This window comes from Rhinopithecus roxellana, chromosome 5, assembly GCF_007565055.1.
Source record: "Rhinopithecus roxellana isolate Shanxi Qingling chromosome 5, ASM756505v1, whole genome shotgun sequence".
In the NCBI taxonomy this organism is placed as follows: domain Eukaryota; kingdom Metazoa; phylum Chordata; class Mammalia; order Primates; family Cercopithecidae; genus Rhinopithecus; species Rhinopithecus roxellana.
In genome coordinates, this window is record NC_044553.1 from 27,418,182 (window position 1) to 27,439,037 (window position 20,856).

Here is a 20,856-nt window from a genome sequence, read left to right on the forward strand (position 1 = left end):
ACAACACTGGGGAGGGAGTCTTAGCTTTAAATGTACTAGCTGGGTGACCTTGAGAACACCACCCAATTACTCTCGGAGCCCAGTGTGGGACCTAAGAGGGGCTGAGCATCAGCTTTTAACCTCGCTTCCAGATGTTCTGAGCACTGTTGTTGGTGGGATGGTCCTGTTTGGCATGACAGTGGGTCCATTCTTCCGGGATGGGGCAAGGGCTGGTGCACATCTGTGTTCTTGTGCCAGCCTGAGACATCTGTGACGGCAAATCAGACTAGGAAGGTGATGGAATAAAGCTGTGTCTTGGACCTCTCAACATGCACAATGCATAGCGTGTGCTTCCAGCACAGCGTGGAGTTATAAGCCTAGGTCATTTAGGCCATCTGTTGCTGATTAATTTAGAGGGAATCAAATATTTCCAGCAAAGCTCCAAGAGCTGTTTATCAAGCTGAGATTTGGAAGTGATTAAGAATTTCAACAAACTTTCCATGTTTGGTAGTCACCACTAGTGAGTGTCTAGAGGCTGGGTTTTTGCAGAGGAGTCATGGGGCAAGCAAATAAGAGACTAGTCATTTTTCATGCTTCTCGGTGCCTTTAGTGTATGAATATCACAATATAACTTCACAAGAACGTCTAATAATGAAAAATAAACTACTTGTAAGGCAGCCACCTAAAACCTATATATGAGATCTGATGGGTTTTGTCCAAATGCATATTATACATAATCATCTTCTCTAAATAGTTTTAAATTCAATAGTTCATTTCATAAACACTTTCACATTCTTAAGAATTTTCATTATTCCATGGAGCTGCAGTGCCATAATTTAACTCACTATTCCAATTCAGGGTTTTCTGCTATTATAGTTAACGTTGTAATAAAAATCTGTCTGCATTGAGCTCTTTCTCTTTTTTTCTTGTAGAGAAGTACTTTTTAAAGAAAAATGGCAAGGGGCAGGGTTACTGAATAAAAAGGTCTGAATATTTTTATGGCTCTTGACTCACATTGCCATATTGCTTTTTTGAAAGGAGTGATAGCCTTTTCCCATGCCACCAGCAATTTGTGATTTTGTCAGTTTTGATACAGCCTTGTAAGCACTGGGTGTCAATTTTTAGAATTTATTTTTCAAACGTAGTTAAGTACAAAATGGCAATTTGCTATTGTACCCTTAATGCTCTGCACATTCAAAAGGCCTTGCTAATGATGTTCTAGGTAACATTAGCACTTGTAAAAATCCTCTTCCTTGGAATTCATAACAAAGATGAGGAAATCTGGTGGCGAAGAGAGAAGCTAAACAAAGTAGAGGTGAGGTGCGTGGTCACTGGGTACTTCCATGTGTTTCATTCCTACTTTTATTTCCAGCCCTTGCTATTGAATCTGTTCACTTAGATAACTGCATCCCAAGAAGGCAAGTCTGTCTTTTCTTTTTTTTATCCTGAGACAGAGTCTTGCTCTGTCTCCCAGGCTGGAGTGCAGTGGCATGACCTCAGCTCACTGCAACTTCCACCTCCTGGGCTCAAGCAATCCTCCCGCCTCAGCCTCCCAAAGTGCTGGGATTATAGGCGTGAGCCACCACGCCCAGCTGATGAGACTTTGTGTAGCGGGCCTTCCCCTGATTCAGATGAACGGCAGGCTATGTGTTAGTTCACTTCTAGGTTTCCAACACAAATCTAGGTAACTCTGCAAATGATAAAAGTTACTCAGAATATTACTAATGGCTCATCTTTGAGGTATCTCATCTGTCTCCAGGACAGGTCTCCAGAGACAGGTAACAACAGAATTTTGGTTGGCTCTCTCCAACAACCTCTTTGTACAAGAATGGTCACTGCTCACCTGCCATGAGCCATGCTGCACAATAACCCGTCACATCTCTACTGAGTTTGCACACACATGGTCTCAGGTCTCAGTGGGTCCTGCTCCACTGCAGGAGGCAGGCAGGATTGGTCATATCACCCCCAGCTACAGATTCAGAAGCAAGTCTAGGGGGAAGTGCCCACGTTCATATGGCTAAGCAGTGGCAGGGTGGTGGGGGCTGGGCACTGATGCCATTTTCATTTTCCTCCAACAAGGCTGCATCCTGTAAGGATCGATGCAGGATCCTTTTCAAAATTGCCTGCAGGTCTATTTCTGGGAGAACATGAAAGTGCTGTCTTCTCCCCCATGCCCTGCCTTCTTCTCTTGGTGGGAGGTCCCTATCAAACATAATTGATTCCCAGCAGCCTAGAGAAGCTGCGCTCCTTGCTGTGGCCCTAGCTCACCTGGCTCGAGAGATTCCTATGTTGTCTGAAGCTCTGGTCCCTGGGAGGCCTGCAGATGAACACTAGGTGGAAAGGAGGAGAGGTGGGGCTGTGCCGATGGCTTACCTGATGAGGATGATGACTGAGGGTGTCTGTGCCATGGCACCGATCAGGCTGCAGATACACATCACACAGAGGAAAGTGAGGAAGGCCTCTTGGCACCCAGGACTGGGGCATTTTCCAGGAACCACGGTCGCATTCTCAGCAGGGACGGTGGTGAGGCACGCACAGCCCGTCAGATTCTGAAAGGGAAGCGTTCAGCCCTTTTATCTGGGGGTATCTCCAGTTTCCAAAGGCAAATCCATCCATCAGCTGAAGCTGTCACAGCCTAATTACGCATTCTGTGGCATTCCATTAATTAGGCCTGAATAAACGAGTTAGCTTTTTTAAGGAGGCTGCAAAACACACGCAAATAAAGGAATATTTACAGGGAGGAGAGCTGATTTCTCTGTCTCTTGTGTGTTTCATTTCCATTTTCAAGAATCCCTCAGTAAGCTGAACCATAGATAACTGTGTCCCCCCAATACAATTAGAGAGGAAATTGCGCTTCCACAATATGATAAGACATTGCCAAATTAACATTGTAATTAGTTGCCAATTTGTCCTCTCTTTTATGCAGTTATAATTACACTGAAGTGTATTAAAAGAAGTAAATCAGGTAACCCGCATATTGTTGCTGGTTGAGTGCCCAACATGGCACTTGGAACAAAGGCTGCACACTGTTATGCGTGAAGTCACTGCGTCTGCAAGGCCGGGTGAGGGACAGCTGATGGAAAGTTCTCTGGAGGCTGAGGAAGCAAAGGGGGCTAAGAGATGCAGAAGCTTGGAGCAGCTCGTGGGGAGCAGAGTTAAAACCCAACGAGATACATTTATTAATATATGATCAGAGAGAAGAAAAAAAAAAAAGCGACTGCATTTCATTTGATCTTCCGGGTGGATTCTAGCCCAGCTGCCTGTTCCAGGCAGGGTCCTCTCTCCCGCTCGCTCCAGGAATTTCTGATGGCAAAGGGAGGAGCAGGGACTGGGAGAGGCAGTGCCCAGTGCCAAGCCAATTAAGGTTCCATAATAATAGTGCAGAGGTCTTTAATGAATACAAAGTGAAAACAATCATAAATGATTCATTGCTTTTCCTTCCAGAACTGCTTGGCTTTCAGAGCACGTGCCCAGGTAAATCCTCCTGAGGGTCAAACAAATCCCCTCTGGCTTTTACAGTTCTCCTCTGGTCCTCCCCCTCTGCCCACAGAATATAGAGATACGGGTTTTCTGATCCCATTAAGCTATATGGGATGATTTCAGGGGTGTCTGAAAGTGTTCATGTGCCCCAAACCCAACAGGGCCAGTCTGTATAGCTGTGCTCCCAACAGGGGATTTTATCCATGGGGAAGGAATGATGGGGGCAGACGTATGCTGGGGCTCCACCCTTCCCCTCAGTGTCTGCCCAGAGCAGGCGCCTTTGTGAAAGTGGTTCAATTAGTGTACCTAGGGGCATTTATTGTAATACCCAGAAGATCCTGAGGCCCCGCCCCTCTGTCCCTTTTCATGTACCTCTGCCTAGAGACTTTTTAGCTCTTTTTCAAAACCCAGCTCAGATACTGCCTCCCTTCTCAGAACCTCACCTCACTGGGCACATCCCAGCTTCCTTCCAAGTCACACAGGGCCCTTTTTAAGGGTCACTCCACTCCTACTGCAGAGACCTTTACATGCCTCCTAGAGGAGACAAAAACCCTTTGGGATAAGACCTATGTCTTTTGCATTCTTTCCCAAGCATCTTTTCCTAGCACAGAGTTGAGACGTAGATGAAAGTAAGCATGCAGCTTTAGAATACACATGAGCACGAACCTTCCATTTTTATTAGGAAGCAAGACTTCTCCCCAACTTTCACTGAAAATGCCACTCCTCCTCTCCCCAGGAGAGGAAACTGCCCACTCCTCCCCAGCATCACAGCCAAACTTTTCTAGCTATTTAGCTCACCACCTGCATTCTTCTTCTCCCACGCTCTCAGCTCACTCCGACTGGCTTCTGTTTCCACACACATGAATCCGGTGGTGCTAAGTTCTTCAGTGGGCTCCATATCCCAGGTCCACCATGCATTTCTCTCTTCCCGGAGCTCTCAGGAGCACAGGCCCCTTGCTTACTACTCATCATTCCCTTGTTTGGCTTCAAGACTCCACTCTCCCTGTTTCCCTGGACCCCTCTGGTCACTCACTTTCCATCTTTGTTGGTACCTTCTCCCCTTTCCCACCTGGTCTGGACTTTCTTCCTTTCTTCATCTGTACTCTTTCCCCAGCTCTCCTTCCCTCATTTTACCATCTCTGCATTGGATCATAGCCTTTCCAGATTTAATCTTTAGCCTGGATCCTTCCCAGATCAACTTGCTATATCCCTTCCTAAGACTCATGAGCATGGTGAGGCATCAAAACTGCCTCCAGGAATGAGTGCCTGTGGTAGATTCTATGCTTACAGCGTAGCACTACTGTCCCACCTAAGGCTGGGAACTATCTCCCCCAAATTCCCTTTCCTGAAAGGATAGGGGCTGGACAGGAGGGAAACCTGGGAGAGACTCAGAAGGCAGGAGTTGTAAGAGACTAGCATATGCCACCTTGCAATATGCCTCTTTTGCATAAAGAATATTTTGAGCTGATTATTTTGAGAAACCACAGACACAGGAAGAACCTCTGACAACAGAAGTTACCGTTGTGTAAGGAAAATTAAATTTACATTTACAAAGGAAATCTCCATTTGTAAGGGTGGTTCCTCTCTGTACCAGAGAGAGGAATGACTGAATCCCTAGAGACTATCATCAATCTAGAAGACACTGACTTAAGTTTGCATAACAAATGTTACTTTTGTTTAAAGTGCTTTTTCTGGGCATCTCCTCATAACTGGCCTTCCCCACACCCTTCTTTCTCTGTTTCACTGGACCATGGTATTCAAGTCTGAAGTCAAAGCCACCTCTTTGAGATTCACTCATTTCTCTGGCTATCTCCTGTGTCTACATCATGTATACGTGTTTCTAAACCTTTGTTTTCCTCCTGTTAATCTGTCTTAGGTTACAGGGGTCTGTCCCAACTGGGAACTGTGAAGGGTAAAGAGAAAATTATGTATTCCTCTTCTATAAAGTGGAGCTGAGGCCATTGCTCCCAGAAGGTCACAAGGTCAGGGATGAGGATGGACACACAGACATGCCCAGAACGTGCTGGTCTGTCCCAGCGCTCCCCACTTTACACCGCCTTCTTTTCTGCCTACCCTGCTGACCGGTGGAGGCGCCATGCCCACCTCTAGTGACCTGGCTGCAGCAGGCCATGTGGCTCCCCACATCCCAGAGTGCCCATCAGATCTCCTGAGCAGCCATGCAGCACAGCTTCCTGGGATGTTCCCCTGAGCTCTGACTCGCCCACCTGTGCCAGGGGCGTCTAGTGAGGAAATGTTGCTTTGCTTCCTCCTCTTACTTCAAAACACTGTTTTCCTGACGGTTACGCAGCCCCAGCCCGAGCTCCAAACTCCTTTCCCTCCACCTCTTACCTTAGTAACAGCACTCTATTGACTATAAAAGTAATGGCAAAAACCGCAATTTTGCACCAACTTAATAGAAACCAGGAGGTAATTCTGAATCCTCCATTCATATACCTACATCAAATTCATCTTCCCCCGACACTAAAGCTAATGAAGACAGAGACCACTGTGGCTGTATGCCCTAATTTACCCCAGCCATCCAGGACAGGGCTTGGCTCACAACACGGATTTTATACACACACACACACACACACACACACACACACACACACACACACACACATTTATTTATATATTTATATTTATTTATATATATTTATATTTATTTATTTATATATGTTGACTGAGTGAATACCTAAGTTTGTTCATTTTGCCATGTCCTAAATCTGTCTCAAACCCCGCCCTAGTTCAAACCACTTGCAACCATCCTTCTTTGGTTACTGCAGTGGTCTGTGAGGAAAAAGATTTGGGAGTGAAGTTTTTAGAACCATATGAACTCAAAGAGTAGTTAGGCATAAATGAAAAATGGGCCCCTTGTGGGTGGCTGTGGTCTTGTTTGGCTAAGTACCCCAGGAATCCCTCAATTCCAGTACCCCCACATCACATTCCTGAGTGTTCCTGAGAGGCTATGCACTTGTAGCATGCAGTCTCTCAGGAATGTGATATGGGCACTGGAGTTGAGTGAGGCCAGAACGCTCTGAATGTGCCATGTGATCGGTGAGCTTTCTTTGGTTTAACAAGTCATCTGCAATTGCTGCCTGCATCTTGGTCTTATTTTTGCCCATACCTAGGCTATGGCTCAATTATATTATATTTACCATAAAGAGGAAACTGGCCTCTCTCTGCCCTAAAAAGTAGAAAATTCCTCCTGAAATGGATCCTCTAATCATGGCACTAATGGAATGGGATACAATGAGACATCTTTATCTCAGGCTACAGCTAGCACGGTGCCTGCACAGCCCGATCCGGGTGAGCTAAATGTGTCCATGATGTCTATGTTCATGTTAATGAGGTGAGCAGACAGCAGGGTTAAGCTGCCATAGGATTTGCAGCTGAAACAAAGGGTAGCAGTGCGTGGTTTGAATGTTTGGTGTCCCTTGACCCAAGAATCCATATGTTGAAAAATAATCACCAATGTGATGCTATTACAAGGTGGGGTGTCTTCAGGAGGTGATTAGGTCATGAGGGTGGAGCACTCATGAATGGGATTAGTGTCCTTATAGAAGAGGCCCCAGAGAACTGCCTTGCCCCTCCCACGACGTGAAGACACTGCTAGAGGGTGCCATCTATGAACAGGAAGCAGGCCTTCATCAGACATCAGATCCATAAGCACTTTAGTCTTGGACTTCCCAGCCTCCACAGCTGTGAGAAATTTGTTGTTTATAAGCCATGCAGTTTAAAGTGTTTTGATATAGCAGCCAAAAGGGGCTAAGATAGCCCCAGGCTGAATGGACAGGAATGGGATGATTTAGGGTTAACGACAGAAGAAAAGCCAGAGACTAGCACAAGACCAATGAAAATGTCTGTCTGTTGGTGTCCAAGAGGAAAAGCTGGAAATGGATGGATCTCTCCTAAAGGTTCTAGGCAAATCTGAATGTATTATTCAGATTTAATTTATTCATAGAGAGCTGTGAAAGAGGCTGGGGAGGAGATGCCAGAGTGCTCTGAGCAAGGACTTGGATGGGTTTCCTTTTCCATGCGATGAGTCAATCCACCAGGATGGGCTGGGTGGTCCCAGACATGGGGAGCAGGCTGGGGCAGCCCGGCAACCTCTCCAGCAGGGGATCCAAGGGAAAATGCTGAGGTTGTGGTCAGATGGCAAGGGGTAGGAAGTTCCTTTATTGGGGCTTATGTGACATAAGAGCCCAGATTCGTTCAACATTATGCTAAGGGAGCTGGGTACATAAGGTCGTGAGGCTGTTAAGGAGTAATCTTCTACTGAGATGTTGGAGTGTGGTAGGAGAAATTGCAGATGAGGACTTACGTAGTTTCACTTTTCCCAGAGTGCAGAGAGATGATTTCTACCAATGGGGTTTTCAACTTTGATCCGAAGGGAAAAGGGGAAGTAGGGGATACCCCTTCAGCTGGCAGTAACTGGGCCCCTACACGGGAAGCCCTAGACCTGCAAATGCTTTGAGCGATAAGAAGTTTGAAAATCTAGAGAAAAGCTAGATATGAGAGAGCAGTCTAATCTAAGGGGACGATAAAGAATGGTATCCTAATTCTCACCCCAAACCCCAATAGCATAGTTCTATTTGGCCAATCCAAAAAGCAGGTGGATCTTGGAATTGACCTGTAGACTACCATGATCTGAATGAGTGATATGCCCCCTAATGCTTTCTCTGGCTGTCCCTAAGACAATTAACTAGTAAGAAAGTATACCAGACTTCAGATTAGTTTATGATTGCAGAATTGGCAAATGCCCCTGTTTTCCATCCCCATTTCAAAGGCAATACAGTATCTTCCTGGTTTGCCATTCTCTGGGAAGAAATGCAGTCCCTGCTGCCTCTGGGAGAGGTGAATTCTCTGCTTGGCATCCAAACTTGGGGGGTGGTGGGATCTAGCTTTACTGTCAATAAAATGTACCATGACACTTCATGTTAATAATAAGGTGGCCACTGAGCTCCCAGAACAGACCTGACAAGTTTGTTGATCTGGAGGACAGGGGGAACCGGCTTGTCCATTCTACGAGAACATATCCAACAGACAGACCTGCCCAGGCACAAAAGGACATATATACAATATGAGTCACAATGTGGTTTGTCAGAGCCCAAGTTTTGCAGCAGTCTGGATGCTCATTGATAAGAGACTGGTTAAAAACAGACTACTAGGTCCACGCGATGGAAGATTATACAGGCATAAAAAAGGTAGAAGAACATCCCTTATGTACTAATTTAGAAATAACTCCCAGGTAAACTACTAACTGAAAAAGCCAAACAAAATAGCGAGGTCCAAAATAGGGCCTTTTATGTGCACTAAAAAATCCAGGAGGATGTACAAGAAACCGAGGACAGCAATCGTCTATTTGGCAGGTCGAGGAAGAAGTAAACAGGGGACAGAGGGGAAAGGGAGAGTCCCTCATGTCCTCCTTTTTATACTTTTTGATTTTTGAATCATATAAATGTATTTATTAAAAATTGAAAATGTTATAAAATAAATCAATGAAAGGAGAATAGCACATCACTGAAAATTGTATTTCTGTTCCACCTTCAGTCATTAATTTCAATTGAGAAATGTTTCTATTCACATACAATGATGAGAATAAATAATTACAATAAAGCTAGAGACCACAAAAATAGAAAAATGACTCTCTGGAATCTTGGATTTGTTTTCTATTGATGAAGGAAGTGGTCAGTATGCTATTTTGACAGCCGGTATTACAAGAACAAGATACTCCTCAGCAGTGTTTCAAAAATACTGGCAAATAAAGTTGTTTTCTGCTTGTTCCCCGGCCCCCCCATTCAATTCTGATGATCGATTCCTATTAATTGTACAAAGGAAGCAAAGTTCTAGGTGGAAAGATTATTTTTCTAAGAGGATGGTATAGGGATATTTGTATGAAGAGCCTTCTATGGAAACTTGAAAGGTAGAGGATCACCCCTGGAATACTGTTTTTACTTTTCCTCCTTGAAAGCAGTTACCAGAGAGACATGAAAATTTCTTTTCTTTTTCCTTTTTTTAGAGATGAGGTCTTAGTTTGCAGTGCAGTGGCATGATCACAGCTTACTGCAGCCTCAAACTCCTGGGCTCAAGTGAGCCACCTGCCCGACTAATTTTTTTTTTTTTCATCTTTTCAGAGATGGGGATCTCACTATGTTGCCCAAGCTGGTCTCAAGTTTGGGGCCTCAAGTGCTCCTCCCCTCCTCAGCTCCTGAGTAGCTGGGATTACAGAGGCATGCCACCATGCCTGGCTCTGATGTTTCTAGAAATATTCATAAAGGGAGTTTACCAGGGAGTACCACCACAGGCCATGCACTCTTCCTGCTTTTGCCTGTGAGATCTTTGATCTTTCGCACCTGATGTCCTAATAGCTGAGATAGCAAAGAACGTGGGACACTACCACAATAAAGTGGGGTGTTTTCCTTGGAATGGCAACATACTTCTCTGTGTCCCAGACACTTATGGATTTTCTCATGATTCACTGACATTCCTCAGACATTCTCCTGTCATTTATTACTGTCTTTTTGCAGCTTAGAATCTCTTCACTTCATTGGTTCAACCGAAGCTGGTATTTCCAGGCATAACCCTCAGATCTCATCCCAAAGGGTGATGGCAACCTACAAGCTCAAGGCAAAGGGGACACTGACAAACTGCAAGAAGAAATATGATCTCTTCTTCCCTTGTGGGGTCACTGGCTGAAGAATAAAGGCCAGGGAGAAAAATTCTGAGATGAAAGCAAGACCTCCTCCCGCCTTGCACCCCGGTAAACTGTGGCATGTGAGCCTGAGCACGTCCTGTTAGATCTTAATTCTCTCCTGCTGAGGGAAGAAAGGGGGTTGTTCTCTCATGAGCAGAAAAGCTCACTCTGCTCCAGCTATCTAACACAGGACACGGTGGGGAGATCACAGAAAGGTGAAAGGTGTGACTGCAACTCTGAAGGAACTAGCGGCCCCTCTGTTTCTCCCTCCAGCTTTCTCTCTTCCAACTCCAAACCTGCCTGCATCATGAGGTCCAGATTGTCACACCTCAGCCTGTGCACTCTTCCTGCTGGAATGTCCTTCCATGCCTGGCTACCAAACACCCACTACCCTTCACGATGAAAGCCTGGCCCTGTGCACCTCCCTCTCCAACTCCTGGGCTCAAGTGAGCCACCTGCCCAGCTAGTTTTTTTTTTTTTTTTAAATCTTTTCAGAGATGGTGGTCTCATTCCCCCATCCCCCAGTGGGGAACATGCCTACTCCCTCCTTCCACCCCTGCCCCACCCAGAGTCAATTTCTACCCAGCAGGCCTGACATTGCAAGTTCACTGATTTGTCTACATAGCTGCTTCCCTCTTTTAGAACCTAACCACCTAACCTTTAATGTTGGATTTTTTAAATTAAAAAAAAATCTGTTCCTCATTGGAAAAGTGATAATCATTTAAGTAATTTTGAAATAAGCAAAATTTACTTTTTCAGCCCCTAACCTGAAGTATCCATCTATGAATAGCTGGCTATACGTTCTTCCAACATTTTTTATGCAAAGATATGCATATATTTAGATATTTCTTTATCAAAAGGGATTATTGTCTATATATTATTTTACAATGTGTTCTTTTCACTTAACTGTATTGTAAGGTAAGATTAGGTGTTGCTTTGGGTGCTCCCTTGGACATAACTCTATTAATAATACGACATCTCATTTTATAGTAAACATGAGCTCCTTTCTCTAGTACTGGTACTCATACTAGAGGTGGGGGACCCCTGCTATATGGCACATCTAACTCTCCAGTTGGTTTTTATAGTGGGCAAATATGGTTATGGGGAGAAGAACAAGACTGACGGATGAATACTCAGTGTCAGCTTAGATGCTGACCTTTTTCAAGAAAGATACAATTTATAGAACATGCCTCATCCCTTCTATGACAGCAGTGGTTCTTAATTGGGGGCGATGATATCCCCCAAAGGACATTTGGCAATGTCTGGAGACATTTACAGTTGTCGGAACTTGTGTTGGGGAGGGCAGGGATGGCATCTGGTGGGGAGAGCCCAGGGATGCTGCTAAACACACAGTGCAGAGGACAGCGCCTCATGACAATCCATTATCTGGCCCCAAATGCCAATCGTGCTGTGACTGAGAGGCCCTGTATTAGAACAGTGGTTCTCCATCCTGGTTACATATCAAAAACACTTGAGGAGCTTTAAAAAATACTGATACATGGGTCTTACTCCAAAATAAGGGAATGAGAATCTCTGAGAGTGGGGCTCAGGCCTTATGTTTTAAAAGCTCCCACGTGATCCTAATGTGTAGCCCATATCGAGACCCATCACACTGAACCATGAGCTGCCTGCCTGCGTCCATAATGGAGCTGTCCTCCTCCCTGCCACAGAACCTACTTGGTATTTCGCTGAAACAGGTGCTCAATAAATATTTGTTGCCTGGAATAGGGGGGATAAATTAGTCATCTATCATTAGTACCCTACAAACTGCAGTGCTGGACTCATACTGACTTTCAACATTCTATTGGTGGCTGATGGAAGTTTTTTTTTCCTAGTCAATTATTCAGTACATCAAAAGGATACAACTTCCAGCAATCAGTCTGCAGCATACTAACATGCTTCTGTTGGAATAATGACTTCTGAAAGTGAAAGGTACAGAAACAATCTGGACAATACATTCACACCAAAGGAAACTTACAGAATTAACTCACAATTTTTTTTGGTCACCCTTCCTGGTCATATGCAGTGAGAAGAATTAGAAGTTGTATATTAAATGCAGGCCTGGAAACTTCCACTGCTATCACTCAAGGAGATATAAGAAAGAAAAAAAAAAATCCAATCCAGAGCAGGAAGAAAAGCTTACTATCAGGAAACTGCTAACACTAATCAGATTTCTGTATAATCAGAATTATTTGATCAGTGACTTATTTACATCTAATTCAGTTACGGGGAATTTTCACGTCTTGATGGAAACCATAAAGTGGTGAGTGGTGAGCAAGGATCAGGTCTTTAGTATTGAAACTGGCACCTTCCGACCTACCCACCTGCCAACTGCTAAACAAGAAAGTGGTATTACCCCTGGATCCCTGGGGCTCTCGGAGGTCAGTACGGGGCCTCCAGCTGGGTGTTGAGAAAGCCAGGGCCCTTTATCCAGAGCCATGGCTGATGGTGAGAATGCAAGGGTCCACAACAGAGCCCCTGTCCCTGCAGCTTAATGAGGGAGGTGCCAGAGTAAATGAACCATTAGAACAGGTGAGGTGAGAGCCTTGCTAGGCATGAGCAGAGGCAATAGTGGTTTGCAGGAAGGGCACTAACATAGCCCTGGAGGAAGCAATGAGGTGGAGAAGGCTTCTCAGCAGTGGGGAAGGAGAGACAGCCCTGACAGATAAGACAACTTCGAAAGGAGAGATTACTACAGATAAGAGAAACAGCATGTGTAAGGGCCCAGGGGCAGGGAGAACTCCAAGAAGTTCTACTTACCAAGTGGCTCTTTAAGAGGTGAGAGGGCCTGTAATCCCAGCACTTTGGGAGGCCGAGACAGGTGGATCACTTGAGGTCAGGAGTTCAAGACCAGCCTGGCCAACATGGTGAAAAACCCTGTCTCCACCAAAAATATAAAAAATTAGCCCGGTGTGGTGGTATGTGCCTATAATCCCAGCTACTCGGGAGGCTGAGGCAGGAGAATCACTTGAACCCGGGAGGCAGAGGTTGTAGAGAGCTGAGGTTGTGCAATTGCACTCCAGCCTGGGTGATAGAGCGAGACCCTGTCTTGGAAAAAAAAAAAAAAAAAAAGAGGTGGGAGGAACAGGGAGGTTGAGGCTCGAGAGGCAGCCAGGGCCAGATAGTAAAGGCCAAATAAATGTCTCGAACGAGAAGTCCATGTTTGAAGAGGTAGAAAAAAGGTGGACATCTTAGGGGAGGTGCAGAGGAAGACACTATTTTTCCTTTCTTGGCATCCATGTGTACTTGACATTGGACAGACCCTACATTCAAAAGTCAGATTCCCCACTTCCTACTGCATGGCCTTGGCCAAGTGACTAACCTCATCGGTATTCAGGAAATAAAAAGAACATCTATTTCCCAAGGTTGCTGGGAGGATCAATGAGCTCATATACACAGGGTTGAGGCCATGGGTGGAAGAACTGATGAAACCAGGAAGAATGGCTGAATTCACATTGGGGAAGATGGAGAATTCCAGGGGACCACTGTGAAAAGGAGAGGAGGTAAAAGGTTTTAGCTTGTCAAAGAGTTTTTTTTTTTTTCTCCTGAGCTTGGAGACAAGAAGAATGGAGAAAAAAGGGGGAGAGGGAGGGAGTACATGTACCAGGAATATAGCCACCATTTGGCATTTTCTCAAAATGCTGTAGCAGAGATTTAAAGGATTTAAATTGCTTTTCACTCATTTTTGGATGTTGGCCTGAGATTTCTCTGACTCTGGGCCAAGCTGCCATGGGCCACGAGTGACACACGGAAGGCCCCATTACCTGGACCTTAATAGGCTCTTGACAGACCTTGCTGCTGCTGCTGCAAGTTTTATGGCTGTGGTTGTTTTTAAGGCTAGACTGTCACAAGGGCCCCTTTCCAGGATAAGCATTGCTCTGGGTCTCCAAATCCCTCATCCACTTGTTGGAAGCCAGGGCATCTAGAGATCTGCCTCTGCAGGGAAGGCATTGTATGCCCCATCCCAGTTCTGGGGCCTGGTGGTTTCTCCATCCCTGCATTGCAATTGCATGGGAATACCGTCCTTGCCTCACCTACACCCCAGCAGACAATGTGAGGCCTTGAGTAATGTGAATAAAAGGCAGGTGTCTGGGGGAATAAACAGTAGGTCCAGAGGTAAGCAGAGGAGCTTGCAGTCTGATAATTGCGTTCTCCAGCTTTGCTGTTTCAGCAGCGGGATGTAGCCATAGATGAGCCTGGTAAGGCTCTTATTCAATAAGACTCCTGTACATGCAAGATCAGGGGAAATGCAATTTTTAAGATAATTTTTTTGGTCAGTGCATTCCCTGGAATAGAGACTCGTTTGGTCTCAGGACACTAGACTATATTGAGTCAATTTAATTCTTATAACAGGACAATAACCGAGACGGATTTATAATGTAACTTTCTGGATATTAAAATGTTAATGAAATTGTTGTCATGAAAAATAATGGCTTGTATTTTTATTTGAACCATTCTCAAGGTCCATCCCTTCTTTTAAAATTTATTTCCACTCACATAAAGAAATTGCTTTATCATCTAATTTTAAAAAATCAGTTTCTCCCACCCATCCCCCCATGGTGATTTATTTTCTCTACAGAAAATGTTAATAACTGGCCAGGGATCTAAATGTTAAACACAAGGGAAAATGAAATCTTTGAAAATGAAAATAAATGATCTATTTTTCTTCTTTCAGAGACACTGCTACTCCTGAAAGATATAAGATGTAGGGAGAAGCAGCAGCTAATGATCTCAACTCTAAGTCCCTTGAAAGCTGCCACTGGGGGTTCATATTTTCCTTCCCACTATGCCTTGCACAGACATTCATGGAGTGCTTCTGGGTGCTGGCCCTTGCTTAAGAAATCCAAAGACCAGAGCAGACGACAGACACTTCTAGCAAATCACCGTAATAAAATGAGAACAGTGTCTTTAGGAGAAAGAGGTACCAAAGGACTTCAGAGAGAAGAACCCCAAAGATAAAAGAGGGAGGGGATGGTTTCAGAGGAGGGGATATTGGAGGAGGCTATTGACTGGTGAGTAGGACCTGTCCAACTGGAGGGAGGTGTATAAAAAGGCTGTATGGGGGAAGCTGAACACCACAAACTGAAAGGAGATAGAGCTGAAGACATGTGGCACCTAGAACTGATCTTCTAGTTGACAGAGTAGCATGAGAGAGGGTCATTTGCTATGTTACAGAAACCCTTCTGACTGCAGTGTTGAACAAAATGCAGGACATAAGGGGCCATCCTGGGAGGCCAGGTAGGAACTACTGCACACGTCCAAGCAAGAGATGGGGAGGGCCTGCATAGGGAAGTGGTGGTGTGGGTGCAGCAGGGCAGGTGCCAAGGATTCCTGGAAGGTGGGATCAGCACCACTGGATGACCCGTCACTTAGCATCAGGTTTTCAGGGAGAGAACATGGAAAGCTGTGGGCTGACAGCCAATTGTAAAATCCATGCTAAGCAGGAAAAAGCACTCCACCTCCCTCCCAGAAATGTGTCAGGAACATGGAAAGAGGTGGGAGGCATTTAGTTAGGAGGAAAATGGCAAAGTGAACTGGGTAGGAAAGAGGCTGAATTGGTGTCAGAGTGTCTCAGGTCTGGAAGAAGTCTTTCCTGATAAATGGTTTTTAAGCCTCTCTTGACATACTTCTAGTGATGGGGAGCTCACTACCCACGCAGACATCCTATTCCACTGACACTCTGCAAGCATCTTGAACCACCTTTGGTTCCATATATACAGCTTCCTTTGAATTTTTACTTCCAGTTGCACAATGAAACTTCCTACAAACCCACTTGATTTAGCAAGAAGACCTGAATCAGTCCTCTCATCCTGCTGATGGAACATCTTCCACTACAGCAGGGCAACAGCTAAGAAAAAGTCATAGGGAAGGGGAACCACCTGTGCAAAAACTTGGGTTTTAAGCCACTTTGGCTGCCTGAATCCCCTACCCCATCCCCTGCCCCATCCCATTACCGTGCTGTTGCAGCCAGCGAAGCAGGCAGACAGGTAGGTGATGCCATCTGCCCCACACACTGGAGTGAAGGAATCGGTTTGGCATTCACAGTTATTATTGCAGGGTGAGTAGGGGTCCAGGGCTGAGCCAGGTGCTGTGCTGGAAAAGAAAGGAAACACGAAAGCCATTAGAAACAGGTCAATTCGGAATCAGATGACCCCAGTGACAGCCTTTCGCCTCTGCTGTGATGAGTCGCATGGTACCCTGCTTACGGGATTGTTACCTGGTTCTCCCTTCCCTTTTCCTTTTCCAACCTTAACCCTCCCTGTCCAGCAAGGAGCAGCCCAGGGCCACTGCTGAGAGCTATGTGGGTTGTGCCCTGACCAATGATGCCAGCTTGGGTGGTGGGCTGGATGGCAGCTGAGTCCACTCCAGCCCCTCTCATGAAGTGAGGAGGAAGATGCTTTTGATCACTGGTATTGATGTGTCCTCTGGGCTGGTGGCAGTTGGGACTCTGCTCAGGGCCACCCACTCCATGATGCCTCTCCTGATTGCTAGGGCCTCGGCTTACCCCCTGTTCTGAACAAACACCTATGCCTGCACCGCTGAGGATTTAACTCCTTCCTTCTTTGGGCTGGTTCTTGTCTCTGCTTTATTCCTCCCCTGCAGTCAGGAAGCCTCATGATGCTTACTTGCTACACTGCTACAACCAGACTGGCTTCCATAATTATTGTCTAATTGATTCAATGTCTTCAGAAAAATAACACTAAGATGTTTTAATTTTTCCTTTGCATCATTAAAGGCACAGTTATCTAGAGCAAGCAAATTGAAAAAACAGCAAAAGGGTAGAGTGAGTGTATTAGCTCTGTAAGACAGGAAATGTTTCTTCTTTAGTCTGATTATTTTCAGCTCTGTCTCCTAAGGTTCAGAGCACTTCATGATAAAGATGATGATGGCGACACCTGGCAATTTATGTGTCATGCACTATTCAAAGTACGGCATGGATTATTTCATTTATTCTCATTTTAATCCCAAGGGCTTTAGAGAAGAAACTGAGGCACAGCCAGGTTAAGTGACTTGTCCAAAAGTATAGAACTCATAAATGGTAGAGGAGACATTGGAACCAGGGCCATCTGACTGTAGGATATACACTTTTATTTTTTTGTGGAAGAATAACATCATTATAGTGAGACCTTGTACTCCTAACTACTACACTTTACTACTTGGGAGTCGAGCAATCTGCTACTTGAGACAGCTGTTATGCATAGCATGTGCAAACGGGAAGAAGCCATATCTGAACAGGAAGTGAGGGCCAGGCTGGGGTGGGGATTGGAAGTGGCAATCCCGTGGTGGTGTAAAGGGGAAGGAGGGGCATACGGTGCCTGGATTGTTCACAGACATACAGAAAGCTGCCTCTGCTCTGCTCTCCCACTCTGCCTGCTCACTTTTGTGGGTGGCAGAGAAGCCCTGGCTCCACTGCATCTTCTGGCACAAGTGTAGGAGCAGGCTGGGTGGCCTGCTTGGAGGAAGAGTCTGGCTCTGGAGAGAGAAACTGGTAACCTGCAGGCCAGCCATGCTGCAGCCTCGATGCTCCAGGCTGGATTTCCAAGGCAGCCTCAGTCCCATGTGGAAAAGGGGACAGCTATTGACACTGGATAGCTGAAGACTCCCCATAATTCCCTCTAAGGGCAATTCTCACTGGACTCTAGTCCCAAGTCTTGGGATAAAAACTAGGAAGAAAGAAAAGTGGTCCCATGAGAACTAACTTCCTTATCTTCCTCCCTCCCTTCCCTCCACCTCCCTTTTTCTCTACCTTTCCCCCGCTACACTTAAAAATACCTGCCATGGGCCAGCTCCTATAATTGCCATGTGAGCCTAATGACAGCTTCTGATAGTTTAAGGAATTGTTGAAATCAATTCTTTCTTTTATTTTGAGCTGAATTTTGAACTAAAATTTTTATTTTCTATCTTCACAGTTTTCCTAATAATAATAAAATTTTTATTTCCTATCTTCACAGTTTGCCAAAAATCGTGATATGAGTGTGCTAGGGAGGAAATGGTCTCTCTTCTCCCCCAGGGCTTCCCCGCCTTTGAGTGGAAAGGTTTGCTCTCTCAGCCCAGAGGGTTCTACTGATTCTCCAACGTGGAGAGTAAGATGCAGAGGCAGCATTGATGCCTCTCCTCGGGTCACTAGGAACAAAGCTGGCTCCCTCAACCTACTGTGGAGGGACAGTGCTAGGGTCCCTAAGCAGCCAGGAAGGCGGCAGATACTGCCAGTACTCACTTGTTTCCATAGGGAACAGTAACCCCAGCCACAGGGCCAGTGTCGCAGCCCAGGAAGAGGAAGGAGACATAGCAAGCGGTGGACACCAGGTTGACGAGCATGGCCATCCGAATGGCCCCCAGGGCAGACAGGCTGAGCTTCTTCACCAAAAGACCGCCCAGGAAGATACCCAGACAAGCACACGGGATTGCAGTCATCCCTGGAAGGAAGACAGAGGGGCAGGGCTGTGAACAGGGAAGGAGCGGCCAGTCCACAGACGGGAGGGTGGAAGGCCTGAGGCTGAGTCCCGTGAATGCCCAGTGACCCCACTGCAGTGTCACTGCTTCCATGGGACCCTGAAGTCTTTAGGAAGTGCCTGATTTATGCCCCCAGGGAGCTCATGGAGAACTGGGAGAGACAGACATAAAGCAACTCTGTTTCATGAGTCTAAGTGCAATGCACCTGTCCTGCTAAGTGGGGCACCCTCAGGAGAAACACAAGCTTAAGAGGGGACTACGAAGAGATGGAGTCAGACAGACTGGGAACACAGACATGCCTTTGGGACAGTAGATATCATGGAGCAGCGATGTGTTCTGTGCATTTTTGAGACGTGGGAAGGGGACTGGAGATCATTTAGGGATTTTCTCCCCGTCTTCTTAATAAGGTCAGAAGGGAGGGTTTTGCAGAAAATATGGAGGCTGTTTAACCTAAAGGTCACGGAATTCACCAGGCCATAGAGAGAGTCTGAACCAGCTCTGCCACCCCTCAGGAAGTGGCATCAATCAATATGTTTTGTAGCTCTTGGTGACTAAATGGCATATATATTTTTTTCCTTTCTCTCTCTTCTACACAGGGCTATCTGCAAGGCAGCAGGACCATAAACCTGTTATTTCTGATTCGCAGAGAACCATGGCATTTCAGAAGGACCAAAGGGTTCCAAGCTCCTAGGTTGGTTTTGCTCTATTCTGATTCATTTCATCTAAAACTCAGCTTTCAATTGCCACGTGTCATTTATCTACCATGTAGATTACGCATGGCCAATTTTCCAGTCTAGGCTGCCTTCTTGACAATCAACAGACCTCTAGGTCAATTGACTACATTAACTAGCTGGTATGTGCTAAGGGAATGCAAATTAATTTTAATATTGGGGTGAGAAAATATAATCGGGGGGTATAGCTCTGCAAGAAAATAGCACACGTCATACTTAAAATGACATATAATATCTCTTTATCATCTACTGCTCTTGGAATATCTGTGCTTGGTTTTCTTTCCTTTGTATAGAAGTGATCTCATAAGCCAGCTCCTGGGTGCATCTTTATCCTTGTCCCATGCCACACTGCCCACCCCAACCATGCCACTGTCCCTCCTTTCTCTCCCTGGGGCAGGCCAGTTTCCCCAGGCTTTGCACGTGCAGTTCCCTCTCCTGGGACACGTGCCCAGTGCGTTTACTTGGCTGGCCCCTACCCTCTTCAGACAGGTTTTCCAGGCCACTCTCTGTAGAGATCCATGCACCCCCACCCTGAGATTCCATACTGTTTTTGTGGCTCTCCCAGCTTTCTGAAGCAGCCTCATTTATTTTTGGGTTTCTTGTTTCTTGCTCTCTCTCTCTCTCTCTCTCTGCTAAGATACGGCCTTCCTGTGGACAAAAACCCTTTTTGTCTTGTTCAGTCCAGCCTAGATTCTCTGTGTCTAGCATGGTACCCAGCACGGAGTGGGCATCCAAGTATTATTTTCAGAATGAATGAGCTAAGGAACAGATTGGATCTGTGTGAATGGACATCAGTGACAACATGCCCACACCCAGAAAGCAGGCCTGTGTTTTGTTTCATGTCCTAGCAGAGACAGTGGGGGTGTCACCTGTCAAGGATGGTAACCATGGCAATCACAGGCTTTCACACCTTTTCTCCAAGCCCCCTCCCTCCCTGATGTGTGTGCTGTCCTTAACACTCGAGGCAGTGATCAGAACTTCCCCGAAATTCCATTCTCAGTACGTTAACCTATGCAGATTGAGTCCTTTTTACCTTCAGTCACAAATCAACACCACCAGCTCTTTAATCACCTGTGTTGCTCTTCTCTGAGCTCTGCCCCATTTGCTGATGACTTCGCAGGGGGTGAAGGGCCTCCAGAGTCCACACTGACTGTACTGTCGCCCAGGGCATGGCACACACAGAGGGCACCTGTGCTGCTTGCCTGGACTGTCCAGTGCAGGAGAAGGTGCCTCCTGCCAAGCGCACTAACAGACAGAAATCACTGGGAGACAAAAAGGTGCAATAAGGCAGAACTGTTTTTTTGACCTTCTGCCCTGAAGACTATTGATTTGTTTGTCGATAGAAGATGTAGGCATCTGTTCTGAAACAGAACACGGCCCAAAGTTGAAGCAACTGTGCAAATGTAATCAAAATGGAAGAAAAAGCAGCAGAGGAGTCAGCAGGTGAGAGATAAACTCTTCAGGCGCCGAAGGGCTAAACCTGAGAGATCCCAGGGATAACAAAGAAGTTACAAC

The 20,856-nt window shown here is 45.8% G+C and overlaps 1 protein-coding gene across 3 annotated transcripts in view; it reads right to left on the reverse strand.

Annotated features, from left to right (window-relative positions):
• SLCO3A1 (solute carrier organic anion transporter family member 3A1) overlaps window positions 1-20,856 on the reverse strand; it is a 314,561-nt gene that overhangs the window by 24,187 nt on the left and 269,518 nt on the right. For all 3 annotated transcript variants that reach the window (XM_030930383.1, XM_010361724.2, XM_030930382.1), the window contains exons 6-8: window positions 18,375-18,573; window positions 16,111-16,249; window positions 2,353-2,528 (exon numbers count right to left, since the gene is read on the reverse strand). In XM_030930383.1, coding sequence (XP_030786243.1) covers window positions 2,353-2,528; window positions 16,111-16,249; window positions 18,375-18,573 — 514 coding nt within the window. The remainder of the gene's footprint in view (window positions 1-2,352; window positions 2,529-16,110; window positions 16,250-18,374; window positions 18,574-20,856) is intronic.